Source organism: Danio rerio, chromosome 19 (assembly GCF_052040795.2).
Source record: "Danio rerio strain M-AB ecotype USA chromosome 19, GRCz13ab, whole genome shotgun sequence".
Taxonomy (NCBI): Eukaryota; Metazoa; Chordata; class Actinopteri; order Cypriniformes; family Danionidae; genus Danio; species Danio rerio.
The window spans coordinates 33,018,524-33,036,632 of NC_141039.2; the positions used below are offsets into that span (position 1 = coordinate 33,018,524).

Below are 18,109 nucleotides of genomic sequence, written 5' to 3' on the forward strand. Positions count from 1 at the left end.
ATCAGAATATCTTGTTTTGTGTTCAGCGGATGAAACTCAAACAGGTTTTGAAGAGGCGAGGATGAGTAAATGACAAAATATTCATTTTTGAGTGACATATCCCTTTTCACTCAAGTCTCAAATGACTTTTGTGAGAATGTTGAAATATGTGAAACAGAGCGGCATGGTGGCTCAGTGGTTAGCACTGTTGCCTCGCAGCAAAAAGGTTGCTGGTAGGAGTTCTGGCTGGACAAGTTGGCATTTCTGTGTGGAGTTTGCTGGAATAGTTGGCAGTTCATTCCACTGTTGTGACCCCTGATGATGAATGAAAGACTAAGGAAAACGAATGAATAAAATATGTGAAACAGTGTTTCATTGTAATACAGCATAATTTGATATATTTATGAAAATGAAGGAATATACATTTCTTTACCTATACTAATTAAAATATAAAAGCTTAAGGGAGGCAGCAGGGTAGCACGATCGCCTCACAGCAAGAAGATCGCAGGTTCGAGCCCTTGCTGGGTCAGTTGGCATTTTTGTGTGGAGTTTGCATGTTCTCCCCGTGTTCGTGTGGGTTTCCTCCGGGTGCTCCGGTTTCCCCCACAAGTCCATAGACATGCGGTACAGGTGAATTGGGTAAGCTAAATTGTCTGTATTCTTTGTGTGTGAATAAGTGTGTTTGGGTGTTTCTCAGTGATGGTTGCAGCTGGAAGGGTATCCGCTGCGTAAAACAGATGCTGGATAAGTTGGTGGTTCATTCTGCTGTGGCGACCCCAGATTAGTAAAAGAACTAAGCTGAAAAGAAAATTAATGAAAGAATGAAAGCTCAAGGGATTGTGCAATATTTTGTAGCATCATGAATTACAAATTAAATTTAATAAATGAATTAGAAAGTATTGCTTAGATGTGTGACGATTAAAGTATAAACACTTAAAATTACTGTTAATTAGTAGGCATATCATATGCTGTTTCTGTCTTCTCTAAATCGTTGTCAAAATGTTTGATAAACAGGAAACGTTCTATTGTACGACACAAACAACAACAAGAAGACATTTTAATTATTTTTGACTTTGACCTACATAAAGCATTTGATGATGAATCACGAGTTCCTTTTGTCGGGAGAGAGTACAAATATTTTGTACAGAACATCTGTCTTAAACTGAGTGATGCAATAGTAATATGTCCAACTGTCTCACTTAAAAGAAAAAAGTTGTCCCTTCGGTGCGTCAGACTATGACGTCACTCGTAGGGTGAAAAATCATACGAGGCTAAGAGGGAGGGGTTTTAAGGGTTTGTTGTATTAGAATGAATGGTTCAAGGGGGTGGAGTAAACTCGCAATTACTACTACACCCGGCTACACGCTTCAGTAGAAACACGGGTTGATTCCAAAAGCAACGGTGTACACGAACAGGATCAGTTTATGTTTTAGTCGAGTCGATTTATTTTTCAAACTTTTGAGATAGCACTTAATAACTGGCTTCACAGGAAAGGTGTAAACGATTTTCAAATTTTAAAGCGAGATGGCAAAAGGAGAGGGAGCAGAGCAGTACACCAATACTAGCCTCTTACAAAAACCCAGCCCAGACGAAGTCAAATTGGCGAAGGTAAGATGCTGAAAATATAGTACGCTTTTTACTTATTTATTGTATACACAGTGAAATCGTTCAGATGGTTTTCTTGTTGGAGAGCCACGTAACCGGTAAACGCAGAAGTGTCATGTCAGGTTGAATTGGGCGCGCACGCCCTTCTGTGCCGCTTCGCGACGCCAAAATTACAGGCTTCGTATTATTATGAAGCATCGTTTGACTGCTTACACGCGAATCTGCTTCCTTTTTCTTCAGTACTGCGCCAAAGTTTGTGGTTTTGTCACGTTTCATTGCTGATTTGCATAGTAGACCGGTGTGAGGATTTGAATGGGAGCCGTTGGCTATATTCACTGCTGCTGCTGACTGACTGTTCTATTAATGTAACCTACGTGTTATTTGAGCCTAGCTTACAGTGTGCTTGATTAGTTTACCTTGAAACTATTTCGCATTACTTATATTTTATATAAATATATCATTTATTTATTTACAGCAGAGAGTTTCTAAAAAATATTCAGTGTAACAGTACCAAATCATTTCAGGCATAATTAGAACAAGAATCATTTGCCCACATCCCTAATAAAAGAAGGATAATGCAATGGAGTGAATTTTTTTTTCCATTTTTACATAAAATATGTTGTGCTCGATAGAAAATGATTCTACCCATCTAAGTTCATTTTATTAGAAGCCATTAAATATACACTTTGCATATTTAATTAGCTTTCTATATGCTCAAAATCAATTGTCAATTTAAAATTTTATCAATACAATAAAAATCATGACTATGATTTAGCGGATTGATCTTAAAGCAGAAGAAATAAAAAATAAATCTTTATCTCTCCCCAGCACATGCAAACAAACAGTTTAATTCATTTAAATGATTGCACACCTCCACCCAGCTTCATGCCAACACCAATACTGTGGTGAGAGCACCGATTTCACATCAATCAGTGGTCTGTCATCAACTCAAAATTGTAGATATAGTAATTATTCTAGCATTTCATCATCCAGATGTGTTTAGAATTTGGGTGTGTGCCACAAGGCATTAATCAATAGTTAAATTGACGGATCTAAGTCTAGACTCCACATGCACAGATGCCACATCATCAGAATGATTAATCCACACCACCTTAAATGTAAACAGTCATTTGGTTTATGAGGTTGATATGATTTCATTGCTGTAAAATATGATATGCTTTTATCGCTGGTAGATAAGCTAAATTAGTTGTATACTGTAGATTCTATGTCAAAAGACTTCCTGCTAACTAACTCTCTCTGCCCTAATTTTGTGTAAATGGTTACAGCGCAAACTTAAAATGATGCCTGACTGGAGTCTTAACGGTTGATTATCTCGCATACAAACCAAACTTATAGTATCGCAATTAAGTAATCCGTTATTATTGAAATTGTTAAATATATCACAGTTTAGAGTTTATTTACTTTCCTATACCTTCTCAGCAACTTTATTTACCCTAAGTGTTGGCATCCTAAGCAAACACAGCATGCAGTCCTGAATTAACAAAAGCCCCACTGACTCAATATACCACCAACAAGTGCTCTATTAACACCCTGAGTCTTTGGCAATGAACTGTTCCCCTTGTCCACCATTATAGCTCTGTCACACTGTATCCACGTCACTTGGACCTTCCAGACAGTAATCCAGTGTCTTCATTACATGACTTTGGAGTGTTAAAATCCTCTCAGTGTCCTTTAACATGAGCAGGGGGTTTTGTGGGAACAGTGTGCAAAAAAAGAGCAAAGCCTGTGACTTATAGTATGAACATTGCAGCTTTAATGATTTATTTTTGTACATGTGACTGACACTCAGCTGTTACTGACTGATGTATTTGGAGTCACCGAACTGATTGAAAATCACACCCACACTTGACTTGATAAATGAGAAAGGGAGTGGGCTCTTGTTCAACCCCCATGACGAGCTTAAATTTTTGCTGATCTTCCATGAGTTGATGTGGTGATGTTAATCAGAGAATGCTTTCTCGTATGATTGTGTTCAGTTGAATTTGTCTGCTCAAGGGCTCATATGTTGACCCAAATATAAGAATCTACATGTTTGAATGCCGAATGAGGCTACGTTTGGATTAGAATCAAATGGCAAGTCAAGCAGAAATGCGTAGTATTAGCATAATTGAAACAGATGCTTGAAACCCTAGCAATTCAACAATTTAAGCCAAATTACAGTATGTCTGGACAAAGTGTGCCTATTTACACCACAATTAGGTTAGTTTAGATCCGTGCTGAGACATGAGTAGGGCCAGACAGAATCTGCAGACATTTTGTGCAAATTTTGTAAAATAAATCTACGGATTTATGCGTAATTATTTTAAAAGTATCATAACTAAAAATGTAATATATGAAATCAAATAATACCTTTTTAACTTTTTCTTTAATGTTTACAATTCAAATCCAGTCCCTCATATAACATATCTACTAATAGACATAGTATTACTTTACAAACTGTATTCTAAATAAATCAAACAAACATTTTCATATCAGTCAATAATATTACTGAAATTTATTTAAATACTGTATTAATATCAATTTACCCACGTTTACACAAGTAAATACATAGACTCAATGATGGGCTAAATATATGTGGAAATCTGCAGATTTCTGCACAAAAAGATTCCGTGTGGGCCCAGACATGAGCAACTACTTTGACCTTATTGAATCGAGCATCCATGCTATATTGTGAATGTTTTTTATAGTGATTTCTTATTTCTTCTTTTTATAAATAGCATGAAACAAAGAGCCGGTTGTCGGTGTGCAGCAAGTTGTGTTATGCCATTGGAGGAGCACCATATCAGATAACAGGATGTGCAATTGGCTTCTTCCTTCAGATCTACTTGCTGGACGTTGCTTTGGTGAGTAGAGCTCTTTGATTTTATTTATTTATTTATTTTTTCTGACTGATGTTTTTTGTGTGCGTTTAAAAAAAGCTAATACTTTTAAAAACTTCTGTCTAACATGGCATTACAATGCATTTTTGTCAGCAAGCCCACATAGTTCTGTATAGTTTTGTAGCTAACACAGCAGAAACAAAACCTGCTTCTGTTCATAATGTTTTCTGTTATCTTCTTTTGAGTTTAAATAAATTGCCAGAGCATGCTCATTCTTCAATATTAGATCACAATATCACCAAACGCCCAAACATAAACCCACCCATAGACTCTCCCCTCTAGGAGATCTGGAAAGTAGTCAAAAGTGAAAAAAAAGAGATTGATTGAAAACTCTAGGTGTAAACAGCAATGTGTCTCCATTGGGAATCAGATTGCTGTAAAATGCATCTTGTGTAGGGTTTACACCTTATGCATTTTCATTGACCAATTGAATAAAAGAGGTGTTTTTTTTTGTGTGGTTGCATGCATTTGAATAACCACAGTTATTTACATTATGAAAGCAATCCGATCAAATGTGTTTTCAAAACATTCAGACCCTATTTACACTTGAATGCAGTGTGTGATTAGATTGCTGAAGACACATCTTAATACCAGGTGTCTAAGTGGTGTTGATGTCATTGTATTTTCTCATGAGTGTGTTTGCATTTGTCAAGCAGTAATAATAAGGCAGAAACAAAATATGTAGGTTGAAGATCAACATTTTTTGAACTTGACCTGTCTTGCCAAACCCCTTTAAAAAAAAAAAAAAATGTAAACGCCAGGCCCTTTCTCGTACGTTGAATTCATGGAAAGTGCCTCGTAACTGAAGATCAAGTTGACTTGTAGAATGTAGAATATGATTGCGATCCTCAGGGGGCAGTGGGTTTCTTTACACCCCCTGCTCGCATAGTCTGAGACCACAAGTACAGTCACAAAGGGGGAATTGTACTGGAAAATGAATCGTTTTTGCAAAGGTCTTTGGTGCCATTAACTTTTGTGGCTACTGTAGTCTTGGCAGGCTTATTGGCCAGATTAAAGAGTCTGAATAGGATTGTTTTAATAGCCTTCAGTGTTTATCATGTAACCACTGACTACAGAAGACAGGTTCCCAGTGTGTATTCTGCTAATGTGTTTAATCCCATAATTAACAGTTATTCCTACAATGCACAATGTCAGCATGAACCACTTGGTCTGTGCAACATTTCCTCCAGCAACTTTATAATTGTCATGTACTGCAAGTAAAGCCGTTTCAAAGGAGTAACTCCATTTGCTTGTCATGTGACTTATGATCTCGTGCGTTTCAAGGTCACTGGGCACCATGAGCCCTGTGTAAAACTTTGTTGTAGTTTACATGCTGCCTAGCCCTTTAGGCTGCTGTAAATGCATAGGTTTATTGTGGGAAGTCATATCTTTACCTGATATGAAGTGGTGTGCATCTTTTTTTTTATGACCAAAATGGATTGATTTCCTCCCAACCATGTATGGTAATAGTTCTAGTTTTTCCCCTTTTAATAAAGTAAAAAAAATAATATATATATATATATATATATATATATATTTATTAATTTGTCATTTGTTTGACATCAGTCCATTCTAATGCCAAATAAGCTTTTGAAAAATCTCACCCAGTGATCTCTAATGTTGTTGCTCTTTTCTCGATAGTTGGACCCATTCTATGCCTCCATCATCTTGTTTGTGGGTCGAGCATGGGATGCCGTCACAGACCCTACAGTGGGATTTCTTGTCAGTCGGACTCCATGGACAAGATTTGGACGAATGATGCCTTGGTATGTCCTTAAATTCTCCAATGCTTTGTTGTCCAGGCCTTGATGTTCAGAGCCATTTCTTACAGACTCATTGAAAAAGACTCTGAATTGTCTCGTTTAAGGGGCATGTTGCCTGTAGTAACAGCTTTGCCCTCTTAGGAAAATTGCTGTTTCACAATTCTACCCTTAAACGACCTCTTTTGTCAAATTTAAAATACATCCCAAATGAATCTCTCTGGTCCGTCACTTGCTTTGTCTTCTGACCTATTTCTCCATCGTTGTGAAATGTCAGGAGGTGTAGACTTTAAGTGGGAGAGCCAAGTATGTCTGGTGATGTTTCTAAGTGAGGGGACACATGGGGGGTCGAGAGACTGTGGATACACTACAGAAGCACTGCCTTTGGGCAATTTGCATTTTCAGTCAGCCAATCTGATTTGATTCTACATCACACGCATGAATAAACCAGTGACTATCAGTGTCCTGACAACAAGAAACATTTGCGAATAATTTGGTCTGTTGAATGGCTTCTCTAGTTTTGATAATATGTTGTTGTACTTATGATAAATAATTATTTAGAATTTAAAGCATTTCACTTAATTTGCTTCTGAAAGTGATAATACAAACAATTGGTAAGCAACGCATCGAACTAAACATGACATTTTTGAAGCAGAAACCTGTGAAACCTACTCTACTTTGTATCTACAACTTCAAAATCATCTCTAGTTTCAATGGCATATATTAAGGTAGAAGGTAGAAGTTTAATGTCACTTCTAGCAAAAATATTAGTCTAAATTTAGCTAATATTAATCTACCTGAAGTTGCCAATCAACTTTTTTTGAAGTCCTCAAATGCCATTTGACTGGAGGAACACAAATATGAGGAAAAAAACTTTTGACCCTTAACCATTTGCTTACTCACGCATTCTCTATAATGACAGTGATGCCTGTGGTTGTCTATATAATGACCAGGGTTGGTAGAAGCTTTGTTAAGCTTATACTGGAGGGAAAACAATTTGTACTGACAAATGAAGCAAATAACCAATATAAAGCTCTGAAAAAGCAGGTTTACTTTAGTTTCATAGGTCATATGATTTTTGCATTTGAAGAGTGTTTTGGCGACCATGCTTTCTTGAGTCCTCAGAAGTAGGAGGTCCCTCATTTGTATGAATAAGTGGAAAACCAGTCAGAGGAAGTGCTGGGAACTGGGGGTGGGTTGAGGGAAATGTGTGACTCCTTTCTAACTGGACAGGGTGCATGTAAAGGAATCTGGTAGAAGGCTGGTGAGAAAGTTATGCCCTATTAAGCTCAATTCAATGACATTGAATCTGAGCAAGAAGATTGTATTCTCTTGGGCGGGATCCATTAGAAGATCCCTAGTGAACGCCAGGTTTGTTCTGGGATGTCACATGGGGTTGTTGTTGGTGTAGTTGTCAGAACATGTGAGAATTAAAGGGATTTTTTTTTCTCTCCCTTGCGTATCCCCTTAGAGAATCATAGACCACAAGCCTGTATAATTGAATTTTCTCTGTACTTGATCACGCATATTATTAATAGTCATGTTATGATCAGTCCTGTAGGGCAATTCATTACAAAGGTTTATCAGTAGTGAAATTGCATACTCCTTTACTATAAAAGTCAATATTTGAACACTATTTCCTCATAAACCGCAAATGATTTTCTACAGATGTTAAGATTGAGAAGCCAAGATCATCTCTGATCTGCCTTAATCAGTGGAATATTTTCTGTCTTAAAGCAGCTTGTGAAGTGTAGATTGAGTTATCTGTAGTTTAGCAATGGCATGCATAACATGGCATTTGTCCTGCATTGAGCGCTCAGAAGGAAGACATTCCTTTTTTGTGCCACATGCTATGGGGGTTGAGAGAAATATGCAAATTCGTTGCAGCATGAGTGGTCCAACCCACAACACACCATCTCTGTTGTCCAATCAGAATGAGGGGAAGGCAGACTAAGCAAAGCCTCAAGTCTAATGGCGGCACACTGAGCGGTGGGGTTATTTTAGTTCAAATAGCTGGGTCTTGCGAGTAGAGTGAGATTTATTTGCTATTTCTAAATAGCTCCTAAATAGTAGCCCCTTTTTGCTAAATGTGCACTAAAACATGTGTTCAGTCAAGCCTTTACAATGACATGTTTAATGCAAACTGATAACAAATTGTTAATAAATAGCACATTGATAATAGATAGATCAAATAACCCTCTATCGACCAAATGCAGTCCTACATTGAGGCATGGATAGACATATATATTTAATTGATTTTTAAATATATTGTATAGTCATCATGTTCTTACAAAATAAACTAAAATATGGGTTGTTGGTCATTACTGATGACAAAGATTTAGATTTTTGTCATTTTTAGTTTTATCAGGATGTCTCTGTTGGTGGTTTCAGATGCACTTGAATAACCTTCGCTCCAACAAACTCGGTCCTTCCTTTACCTGTTAGGCTCGTTTACACTGATATTTGTTTAGTGCAGGCAAAGTCCTTTATTTAATCTAAGCTTGTTGTAAACATGCACTTTTTATTATGTTAATTGTAGTGTTGATATATTAAAAGTCAAAGTATATTACTTACATTGGTTAACTAATATAAAGAAACATGTACTATCCATAGTTATTATTTCAGTATTACACAATATTGGCAAATTCTGCCTGTGAATGTTGTAATTGAACATCTATATTGTTATTAGCTATTTTTAACAAAAAATAAATAAATGCAGTAAGAAATGTAGTGCTCCTTGATTATCTTAATGGATTATATTTTGCATTTTTAGACAATGCTGCAATTATAATGGATCATTTTTCTTTTTATAGAGCTTGAAATATTTGTGATGTGTCATTCTGATGTCATTCTTTAAGTGAATTAAATATTCTAGAGTTTTTAAATTTGAAAGTCCATGTGGAACTTAAACTTATTTTAGGTAAAAAAAAAATCTTGAAAATGTCTTAAGATGGGCAATGCTACACTTTTGAGTACTGCGGTCCTATTGGTAGCTGAAAGCATCATGGAATTAGCCAAAATGTTTGATAAATAAACAGCAAGGGGGTGGAGAGGGGTGTAAGGCTGAAAAAAGTGAATACAAACATTGATATTCTGAGTCAATCAGGGGACTTACTGTGAACTCTGATTCTGTGAAGATCTACTCTACAACTAACTGCCAAGTGAGGCTCCTTTCTCCATAAAATCAATAAAGCTAGGGTTTACTGCTCAGGTGGAAAGTCACTTTACCAGGAAAACAAATGCCATTCAGTTTCGTGACATAAAGTCTGACTGAAATCAGATTTCCTTGTACAGACATGACAGATAAGAGCACATGCTGTATTTCCACTTCAGCGTCCGCATTAGCCACCTAGGAGTCGTGCAGGTTTATGAACAAAGACAGGAAGTGATCCAGTCAATTTGCTTGTGACTCAATTTGTTGGGAAACTTATGATGACGTCTTGGCTTTTATAATAAAAAAGGGAAAGGATATGACATGCCTGGCACATGATGTGCTGTAAAACTTCACTTAGCACACCTCAACTATGTATGTTATCTGTTTCCCAAACATGCTAATCATCATGATTATCGTTTATACCATTCCACTAATGCCATCTCTTTTACTTTATGCAGGATTGTTTTGTCTACTCCATTTGCTGTACTTTGCTATTTCCTCATCTGGTACGTGCCCTCTGTTGACCAAGGGAAAGTTGTCTGGTATCTAATCTTCTACTGCTGCTTCCAAACATTACAGACAGTGAGTAATCTTATTTATGACATTATAAGTTGTTTCTTATTTGGCTTTGAGAACATTTCCTAACCTTTCTGTTTCTTAAAAAACAGTGCTTCCACGTGCCATACTCTGCTCTCACCATGTTCATCAGCACTGAACAGAAAGAAAGGGATTCGGCTACAGCTTACCGTGAGTTTTAAAGCATCTACAGCTAGTTGTGTTCTCTGTGACCGCTAGTTGTGTTTGCATGGCTAACCTTTTATCTCTTACCACAGGAATGACTGTTGAGGTTTTGGGCACACTCATAGGCACTGCTATTCAGGGTCAGATTGTGGGAATGGCCAATGCTCCCTGTATCAGCACTGAGATTGACCTGAACTCCACGGGTTTGGAGGTGGCTCCTGACGTCAACATCACTGACCCTCATGTTTCACTGCAAGACCTGGTAAGGCTTTTTTAAAGACAGGCTGTTAAAATTAATGTTTGTTTTTGTAATTTTTATTAAATGGTTTGTATCTTATGGGTTCCACAGAGAAATGCTTACATGATCGCATCTGGTGTCATCTGCGCCATCTATGTTGTCTGTGCTGTGGTCCTGTTCCTTGGTGTGAAAGAACAAAAGGGTAAGTGCTGATACTATTACAAAGACTACGTTTTTCTCTGCTTTTGAAGGATGACTTTTTAATATTTAACTTTTTTTTTTCTCGATAAATACAGTAATTCTTCAACATTCAGAAATATTTATAAAAAAGTGATTTGGTGCCCAAATATTTTTTATGGATACCATTTAAGGATATAATTGAAATGGAATTTTTTTTTACAATTCTAAATGTCTTCCATCAATTTCCATGATGAATAGAAGTATTAACCTAAACTTTTGAAATGCTAGTTTAGATCAAGCGTTTAGTCCACATCAATAATGTCTTATGGCTAAAAGATAACCAGATTAAACTTTTTTTTTTTTATGTAAAATTTACACAAAGTGGCCAAAAAATTGACAACTCATCCTGCGCTGAACATATTTGGTCAATTTAAATGTCTAAACAGCAGTCCTCATCATAACTCTATCTCAAACCTGACTAGTAAGTAGCGTAATGTTGCTTATGGCTGTAAAATTTCTATTGTTCTGTTAAAAAAAAAAAAGGGAAGTGGTTCCTTCAGTTTGCCCCAACCAACTGTGCCGTTTTGGTGGTGAATGTGTAACACTGCTTATCAGTCTCATGGGGCTCTTGCAGATGTGTTCTGGGCTTTTCCACACTGCTCGGGTTACTTTGAATCAGTAGTTGGCCCTTCAACAGAGCTCAGGTGGTCCCAGGGAAATGCCAGGGAAGAAGCTTAGCAGGGTTATTAGCTTTCACAGTACAGAGAGAGCTGTCTAAATGGAGCTTATGGTAAAAGAAGGTCATTATTGGCGTAAACTTTATTTTGGGCCAATTCAGCTGAAGCAAGCATGTCTATATTGTGGGAATGCAGTGGTGAAAGGCAAGCACAGTCTTGACTTCTTATCATGCCACATTTGTGGATTTATAATGCCAAAGGCGTAGAAATAAAATAGAACAAGCAATTAAACAACTTTTTTGTGTGTGTGTGGTTTTCATGTAATGCAACTCTGCAAGTTGTTTTGACGATCAGTGTGCACAAGTTCCCTTTCGTTTTCAGTAGGTTAACACCTAAAAATTGACGGGAATAACCAACAAGCCTATTGTTTGCCAAAGTACTCATTGCATTTGTTGTAGCAATTTTGATTGCCATTTGTTTGATCTAGTGCCATATTTCCATCTCATCTTGACTTTCTCTTCTTTTTCACAGACACATGCAGGGTGAGGACTGAGCCCATGTCATTTTTCCAGGGTATTTGCATGGTAATGGGTCACGGTCCTTATGCCAAGCTGGTCATGGGCTTCCTCTTCACCTCTCTGGCCTTTATGGTAAGTCCTCGTGCAAATAATTTAGGTTGAACTGTGGTCACAACCAGCTGTTAGACTGTTTAAACTGCAACCACCATGGATTAGCAGGACTGTTGACAGCACTATGGCCAATACTTTATTTGTTAGCTTTTCCAAAATTTTCCTTACTTTGTTGCTTATGTCTATGCACATTTCTTGCAGCTTCTGGAAGGAAACTTTGCTTTGTTCTGCATCTACAACCTTGGCTTCAGAAATGACTTCCAAAATGTCTTGCTTGTCATTATGGTGAGTAAAGCATTTTGATTGTGCTTTTTAATGCTAAAAGACTATTATTGAATGCTTCAGTGTAGAAAGGTTAACAATATACAGAGTACTGTCAACTAGATTATTGTTTGAGGGAGAGCAAAAGTTGTTCAAAAAACAAGATGAACAAGTTCATGTTCTTTTGTCCTTGTTCTGTGTGTTTAAACCCACATTCGATATGGAATTCATGTTCATAAAGAGGATTATTGTTGTCATGTAATACAACATTACTGTAGAGTTTTTTTTTTCTTTCTGACTACAGTAATCCTGAGGGAGATGTAATGAATAGAATGTTTTTAGACATTGAAAATATGACACCAAGCCAACATTCTCATATTGTTGTCAGGAAGGTGTGTTGGCATTCTTGTTGGCAGTCTGCGCTTATACAGAGATACTGATTTTGAAATCAAATCTTTGTCAGTGAATCGCTTGCATGCCTTATCTATCCTAAATCTGGAAAGATAGAACAGTACAAAAAACAGAGCATGTATTTAGATTGAGGTCATGGCTTTGATTCTCAAAAATGGCACATATAAATACAATTAAAATGTTTGAGAATTTTGCATTAATGTTATTTGAAAAAAGTATTTATTATGATTCTGATTTTCTTTCAGATAATTTGACCTATGTAATGTTGTGCTTGTAGTTTTTTGTCAAATACTTTAATTTCAAAGTGATTATCATTTTCCAGGGTAAAGGTATAGTTCACCCCAAAATGAAAATTTACCCACCATTATGATGTGGTTTCAAACCTTTGAGTTTCCTTTTTCTGTTGAACACAAAAGAGGATACTTATACTCCTCTCTATTCATACACTGACCTTCATACTTGGGGAAAAATATACCTATCGGTTTCCAGCATTCTTCAAAATGTCATCTTTTGTGTTTAACAGAAGAAAGAAGCTCAAGTAGGTCATTTTTAGGTGAACTATCTCTTTAAATGTTATTGTGTCAACCTGAATAAAACTTTCAGAGAAAATGTCCCTTTTTGTCCTTCACACTCTTACAGAATTTCTCATTGAGCCGCTTCTATTTTAATTTCCTCTATTTTAGCTCTCCGCCACACTTGCTATCCCATTTTGGCAATGGTTCCTCACGAAATTTGGCAAGAAAACCGCAGTGTATATTGGGACTACAGTAAGTATTGGCAGTGGCACACTTTTAAACGTTCAGTTAAACTGACCATCAGCGTTTGTCATCTAAATCCTGTTTATGATTCCAGTTACTGATGTTTTATGGTCTCTTTGCAGTCTGTGGTGCCTTTCCTGATCTCCGTAGTCTTGGTGCCAAGCAGTCTTGCTGTGACTTACATTGCGTCGTTTGCTGCTGGAGTGAGTGTAGCAGCAGCTTTCCTCTTGCCATGGTAAATATCCAGCAACAACAAAGAAAATGTGCGCCTTCGAAATTGATGCACTTGTATTCATGTGTGTCTTCCTATGTCCTCAGGTCCATGCTTCCCGACGTTGTAGATGATTTTAAAGTCCAAAATCCTGAATCTCAAGGCCATGAAGCCATCTTCTACTCCTTCTATGTGTTCTTCACCAAGTTTGCATCTGGAGTTTCTTTGGGGGTCTCGACTCTTAGTCTTGAGTAAGTTTACACTACTAACTATAAGGGTGGCACTGGCCAACTTGTTTTGTTTGAGAAGAACAATTCTAAATATTTATCCCCATTCTCGCATATTGTATTGTAAAATTATATACTTTAATTCACGAGTCAATGAGGTCTTTTAACGTTGGATTATAGTCTGCATGATCCAATAAGCCTGGATTTGTGTTCTACTGTATGAGAATCAGTCTGGCCTCCTGACCTGCAGATATAATGCGATTAACACTTCTCTCATGGGTCTTTTGAGTTTGTAGACCGTGACCATGCAGGACAGTGTTTCATGTGAGATTCATTGATCAGTCACGAGGCTGGATTTAACGTGCTAATCTTTTTATTTCTTGCTCTTTGAAACAGTTTCGCTGGCTATGTGACGAGAGGTTGCACGCAACCCGGTGAAGTCAAGTTAACCTTGAAAATCCTGGTGTCTGCTGCTCCCATAGTCTTGATCATTATCGGACTGCTAATATTCATCTCTTATCCCATCAATGAGGAAAAGCGACAAGGCAACCGCAAACTGCTTAATGAACAAAGGTAAATGCACCTACTTACTGTCTGAAGCCCAAATTGTACTTCACTTTTTATCAAGGATGTTAGTTTAACACTCTAATTGAATTATTCATGGAAAACCTAACATGCAGACCCACCATCTTACATTTGAAATGATTGATTATTCATAAACGTGATGCAGGACAATGATTCACTAATATATTTATGTTCCTACAATTCAAGATATTAAAGCAAAAATGCCCATTATTAGTTTTTGTCCCCTATTTGAATTGTATAATTCAGTGGACCCTTTTCACAAGACTTATTTAATGCTCATCAGCATCTTAAATCCTCAAAAGTTTTTCATGTTTAGATAAAAAAAGAATGTATGTACATTTATAAAGCTATACGTTGTATTATATCATCCTTGCATCAAATTACAAAAGAAAACAAATTACAGCTTATGTGAGGTGTTTGTAATGCAGCATCTATGGGCAAGACAGTAAATTTTACATGTTTTCTCTCCTCTGGCTGCCGTCATCAGTCTCACACAATTTATTTTTTTTTCTAAAAGTTCTGGATTTCTCATTTTCATTTTAGTTATTTGATCAGATTGGAATGTGAAACATGTATTTATGGTACTTTCACATTCATTTCTCTATGTAAATCCAACTATGACATGAATTCCACTGCTGAGAAACACGGAAATGTGAAAAAGATCTGTTATGCCACACAGGCCAAAAACTCAGTTTTGTTTTGAAAGAGCATGAGTGCAAATGTCATATTAATTTTATACAGTAGTTCTAATACAATAATGAACAACTGGTACGAGGCAAAATCCTCTGAGTAAAATTTACTCAATTTAGATAGTATTTGATCCTTCTCTAAATTGAGTTACTCAAATTAATGAAAGGATTAATTAGGTGTTGATTGAGCACTGATGGTGAACGCCTGCTGTTAATATGCAGAAATACAGAAAAGAAACCTAAACCTACAACTAATTTCAGTCACAGCCTTAAAAGAAATCAGCTGAAATTTAATGCATTAAATCTCTCAAAATCTCAGCAGAGGATCTACTCGATCAATAAGCAACTCCACAAACAGCGACTTATTCTCAACCCGTTTGTCTTTATTTAAAGAGGGACCAAATACTCTCTGAACTGAGTACATTTTACTCAGAGGATTTTGCTTTGTAACAACAAAAATAATGGCCATACTTTTTGATGAGTGTGAGATTGAGAGAACTAAAAGATATTTGCATGTTTCGAATAAAGCACTGCAAAGTCATTCTCTGTGCATGCTCATTTCCTTTTAGATGAAGAGGAATGTTTGTAATGTGCATGTCAAGTAACAGTGCTACACTGTGTTCAACTGTATACTAGCTTTTACTGTAAAACAAAGTATATGTCGGGCTTCCATTCTTCCAGTCACATGTCTTGCTTAACTTGAGCCTGCTCAACATTCTCAAAACTGTAAATTCAAACGTTTAAATCTGATTAGTAGCATTCTTGTTTTTTGGGGGGGCTGTGATTCTTTAATTTTGCCTAACTCTGACCTGTGTGGCTCTTTTACAGAGAAAACGAGATGGATTCAGAAACGGACTCCACTGAGCTCAATGTGGTTTAATACCACCAAAAACCCTGGACGGGACATTGTGCCATTTGAGTTGGACCAACAGAGCTGGAACAAACCAGAGCGAATACTCTGAACCAACCATGCCTTGTGGCTGAAATCTTCCAGCATCATCACAAATATGGATCAACTGGAAACATAGCCTGTGCCAGCTCAAGCTCAATGTGCCTTGCCATTTTCAGTTGCAAGAACTATTATGGAGTCGGCTTGTACGTGTTGCCAGGATTTGTCCTGCTTACTGGTTAAAAACAAAAAAAGCCAGCTTTTGAAAAGCACACATCTATATACTGCACTAAGAAAATGACGAGGTGGGACATATCTACCTTTTAGATGAGACTTGAAACATTTACAAAGGTTTTTAGGTGCTAAAACCAAAAATGCTTTTCAATCTGATTTGAAAAGTGCATTTTGGAAGGAATATCTGTGAACTGTACACTACAATGTTTGTATGTAATTTAATATTTATAAATGCTTTTGTGCTTCTAACTAAATGAGCATACTTGAAACCATGACACCAAGTGGGGTTTGATTACATCAAACTGTAGTATTGCACACAAAGTTACCACCTTTTTCTTCTTGTATTACTTTCCTTTTCATCTTCGTGGGGCGTACAGAGGGATGTGCTGAGGGAAAAGTGTACAAATTTGATCCCTCAACACCTTCCAATTAGATCGATCAATATCCACTAAAGTACTGCTGAGGCTTTAAATTAGATGAACGCCATCAGAATGTGTGGGCTAGAAATGTATGATTATTCCTTCTGGTGAGAGGTGAAGATTATTTAAGTATTTATTACTTTTCTTTTAAATCATATGTTGATTTGATTGTCTTTTTCTCTCATCTTCCTTAATTTATCTTGTTTAAGGGCCTGTCACATAAAATAAGGGCAATTAGGGTAGAGCTGTCACTGCTGAATTATATCTATTATGCCATTAATTCCTATGGAACAGCCAACCAGTGTGTTTACAGGTGACACTACTGTTTGTTTAGGTGTTAAATGTATTTGATTTCTGGTCTGATCGTTTTGATTCACCGTCTAGTCTAGTGCTTTTATTATTGTATAGTATTAATGTTGGTTCTCAGCCTGTAACTAAGTGTCAAAGATCTGAATGCCAAGTGTTCCCTACAAATGTGTACGTGCTGTGAAATATGTACATAAACCTGTTTTCATTTTCTATCTTTTGGGGGAAAATGGAATTATTTGTAAATAACATTTGTGTATATACGAGTGTTGTATGTTATACATATGTACATTTGATGCACATTGAACTCGCATCAGTGCAGTTTTTTTGCATGTTTCTGATTAATACTGTTTTCTAACATGTCAGTTTTGTATTGATGCAGTAACTGTGACATTTCGATTGCTCTCATTAACCCCAGTTTGTGGTTATCTGTCAAGATTTCCGCATTCTGATATCAAAAATACAGTTATTGTAAATAATAAATGTGCTGATGTTTGTACATAGATTTTATATATATATATATATATATTTTGGATGGAATCCTAAATGTGTGTGTGCGTGTGTGTGTGTAGTTATTTAAAAGAAACAATGGAAATAGTCGTTAATAAATGGTAATTGATATTAAAAGATCATTGTGTCTTTTCTAATTTTCCACCTATACAATTTCAAAACGCTTAAGAAATAACATGAATAAATTAGTTTTCTATCTATCTATCTATCTATCTATCTATCTATCTGTCTATCTATTTACTGTCTATCTGTCTGTATCTATCTATCTATCTATCTATCTATCTATCTATCTATCTATCTATCTATCTATCTATCTCTATTTTCTATCTATCTATCTATCTATCTATCTATCTATCTATCTATCTATCTATCTATCTATCTATCTATCTATCTATCTATCTATCTATCTATCTATCTAATTCTAGACAGATAAACTTGTATTATTTATTACTGCGGTAATGATTAATTCATTTATTGATTGGCTGAATAAAAATATAATAAATGTTTGGCATATATTCTTATTTTTAATATTTGACACGATACTAGATGGTGTATAGTACACATTCAGTTTTTATATAATGACATAAAATAACATTTTATATTCGTAAAAGTAAATGGCGTTATACAAACCTGTTTGAGCGGGAAAGATATACGCTTTTTTAGGTTACCGGCGACGACATTTTAGAAACAAACTAGGCCCTCCTGTCATTTTATCAATATTAATTTTTAAAACAGAACGAAGACTG

The 18,109-nt window shown here is 36.3% G+C and overlaps 1 protein-coding gene across 2 annotated transcripts; it reads left to right on the forward strand.

The window, feature by feature from the left end:
- Positions 1 to 1,291: 1,291 nt before the first annotated feature.
- Positions 1,292 to 17,482, forward strand: mfsd2ab (MFSD2 lysolipid transporter A, lysophospholipid b). 2 transcript variants are annotated; one of them, NM_001003570.3, is made up of 14 exons: positions 1,292 to 1,587; positions 4,323 to 4,448; positions 6,126 to 6,250; positions 9,857 to 9,980; positions 10,067 to 10,145; positions 10,232 to 10,401; positions 10,489 to 10,579; positions 11,766 to 11,884; positions 12,065 to 12,148; positions 13,219 to 13,302; positions 13,416 to 13,528; positions 13,612 to 13,755; positions 14,128 to 14,304; positions 15,834 to 17,482. In NM_001003570.3, the coding sequence occupies exons 1-14, from the start codon at positions 1,504 to 1,506 to the stop codon at positions 15,883 to 15,885; spliced, it is 1,572 nt and encodes a 523-aa protein (NP_001003570.1). In that variant the 5' UTR covers positions 1,292 to 1,503; the 3' UTR covers positions 15,886 to 17,482. The 2 variants fall into 2 exon arrangements, 1 of the variants encoding a protein (NP_001003570.1); XR_015515864.1 differs by having other exon boundaries at positions 1,349 to 1,587; positions 12,065 to 12,168; positions 13,175 to 13,302; positions 15,834 to 17,480.
- The last annotated feature ends 627 nt before the right edge of the window (positions 17,483 to 18,109 follow it).

What these genes read in the sequence shown, in the direction of transcription:
- mfsd2ab (NM_001003570.3), top strand. Translation starts at nt 1,504, where the DNA reads ATGGCAAAAGGAGAGGGAGCAGAGCAGTACACCAATACTAGCCTCTTA. An exon ending in TCACCTCTCTGGCCTTTATG is followed by an intron (nt 11,885 to 12,064) that starts GTAAGTCCTCGT and finishes CATTTCTTGCAG; the next exon opens with CTTCTGGAAGGAAACTTTGC. An exon ending in GTCTCGACTCTTAGTCTTGA is followed by an intron (nt 13,756 to 14,127) that starts GTAAGTTTACAC and finishes TCTTTGAAACAG; the next exon opens with TTTCGCTGGCTATGTGACGA.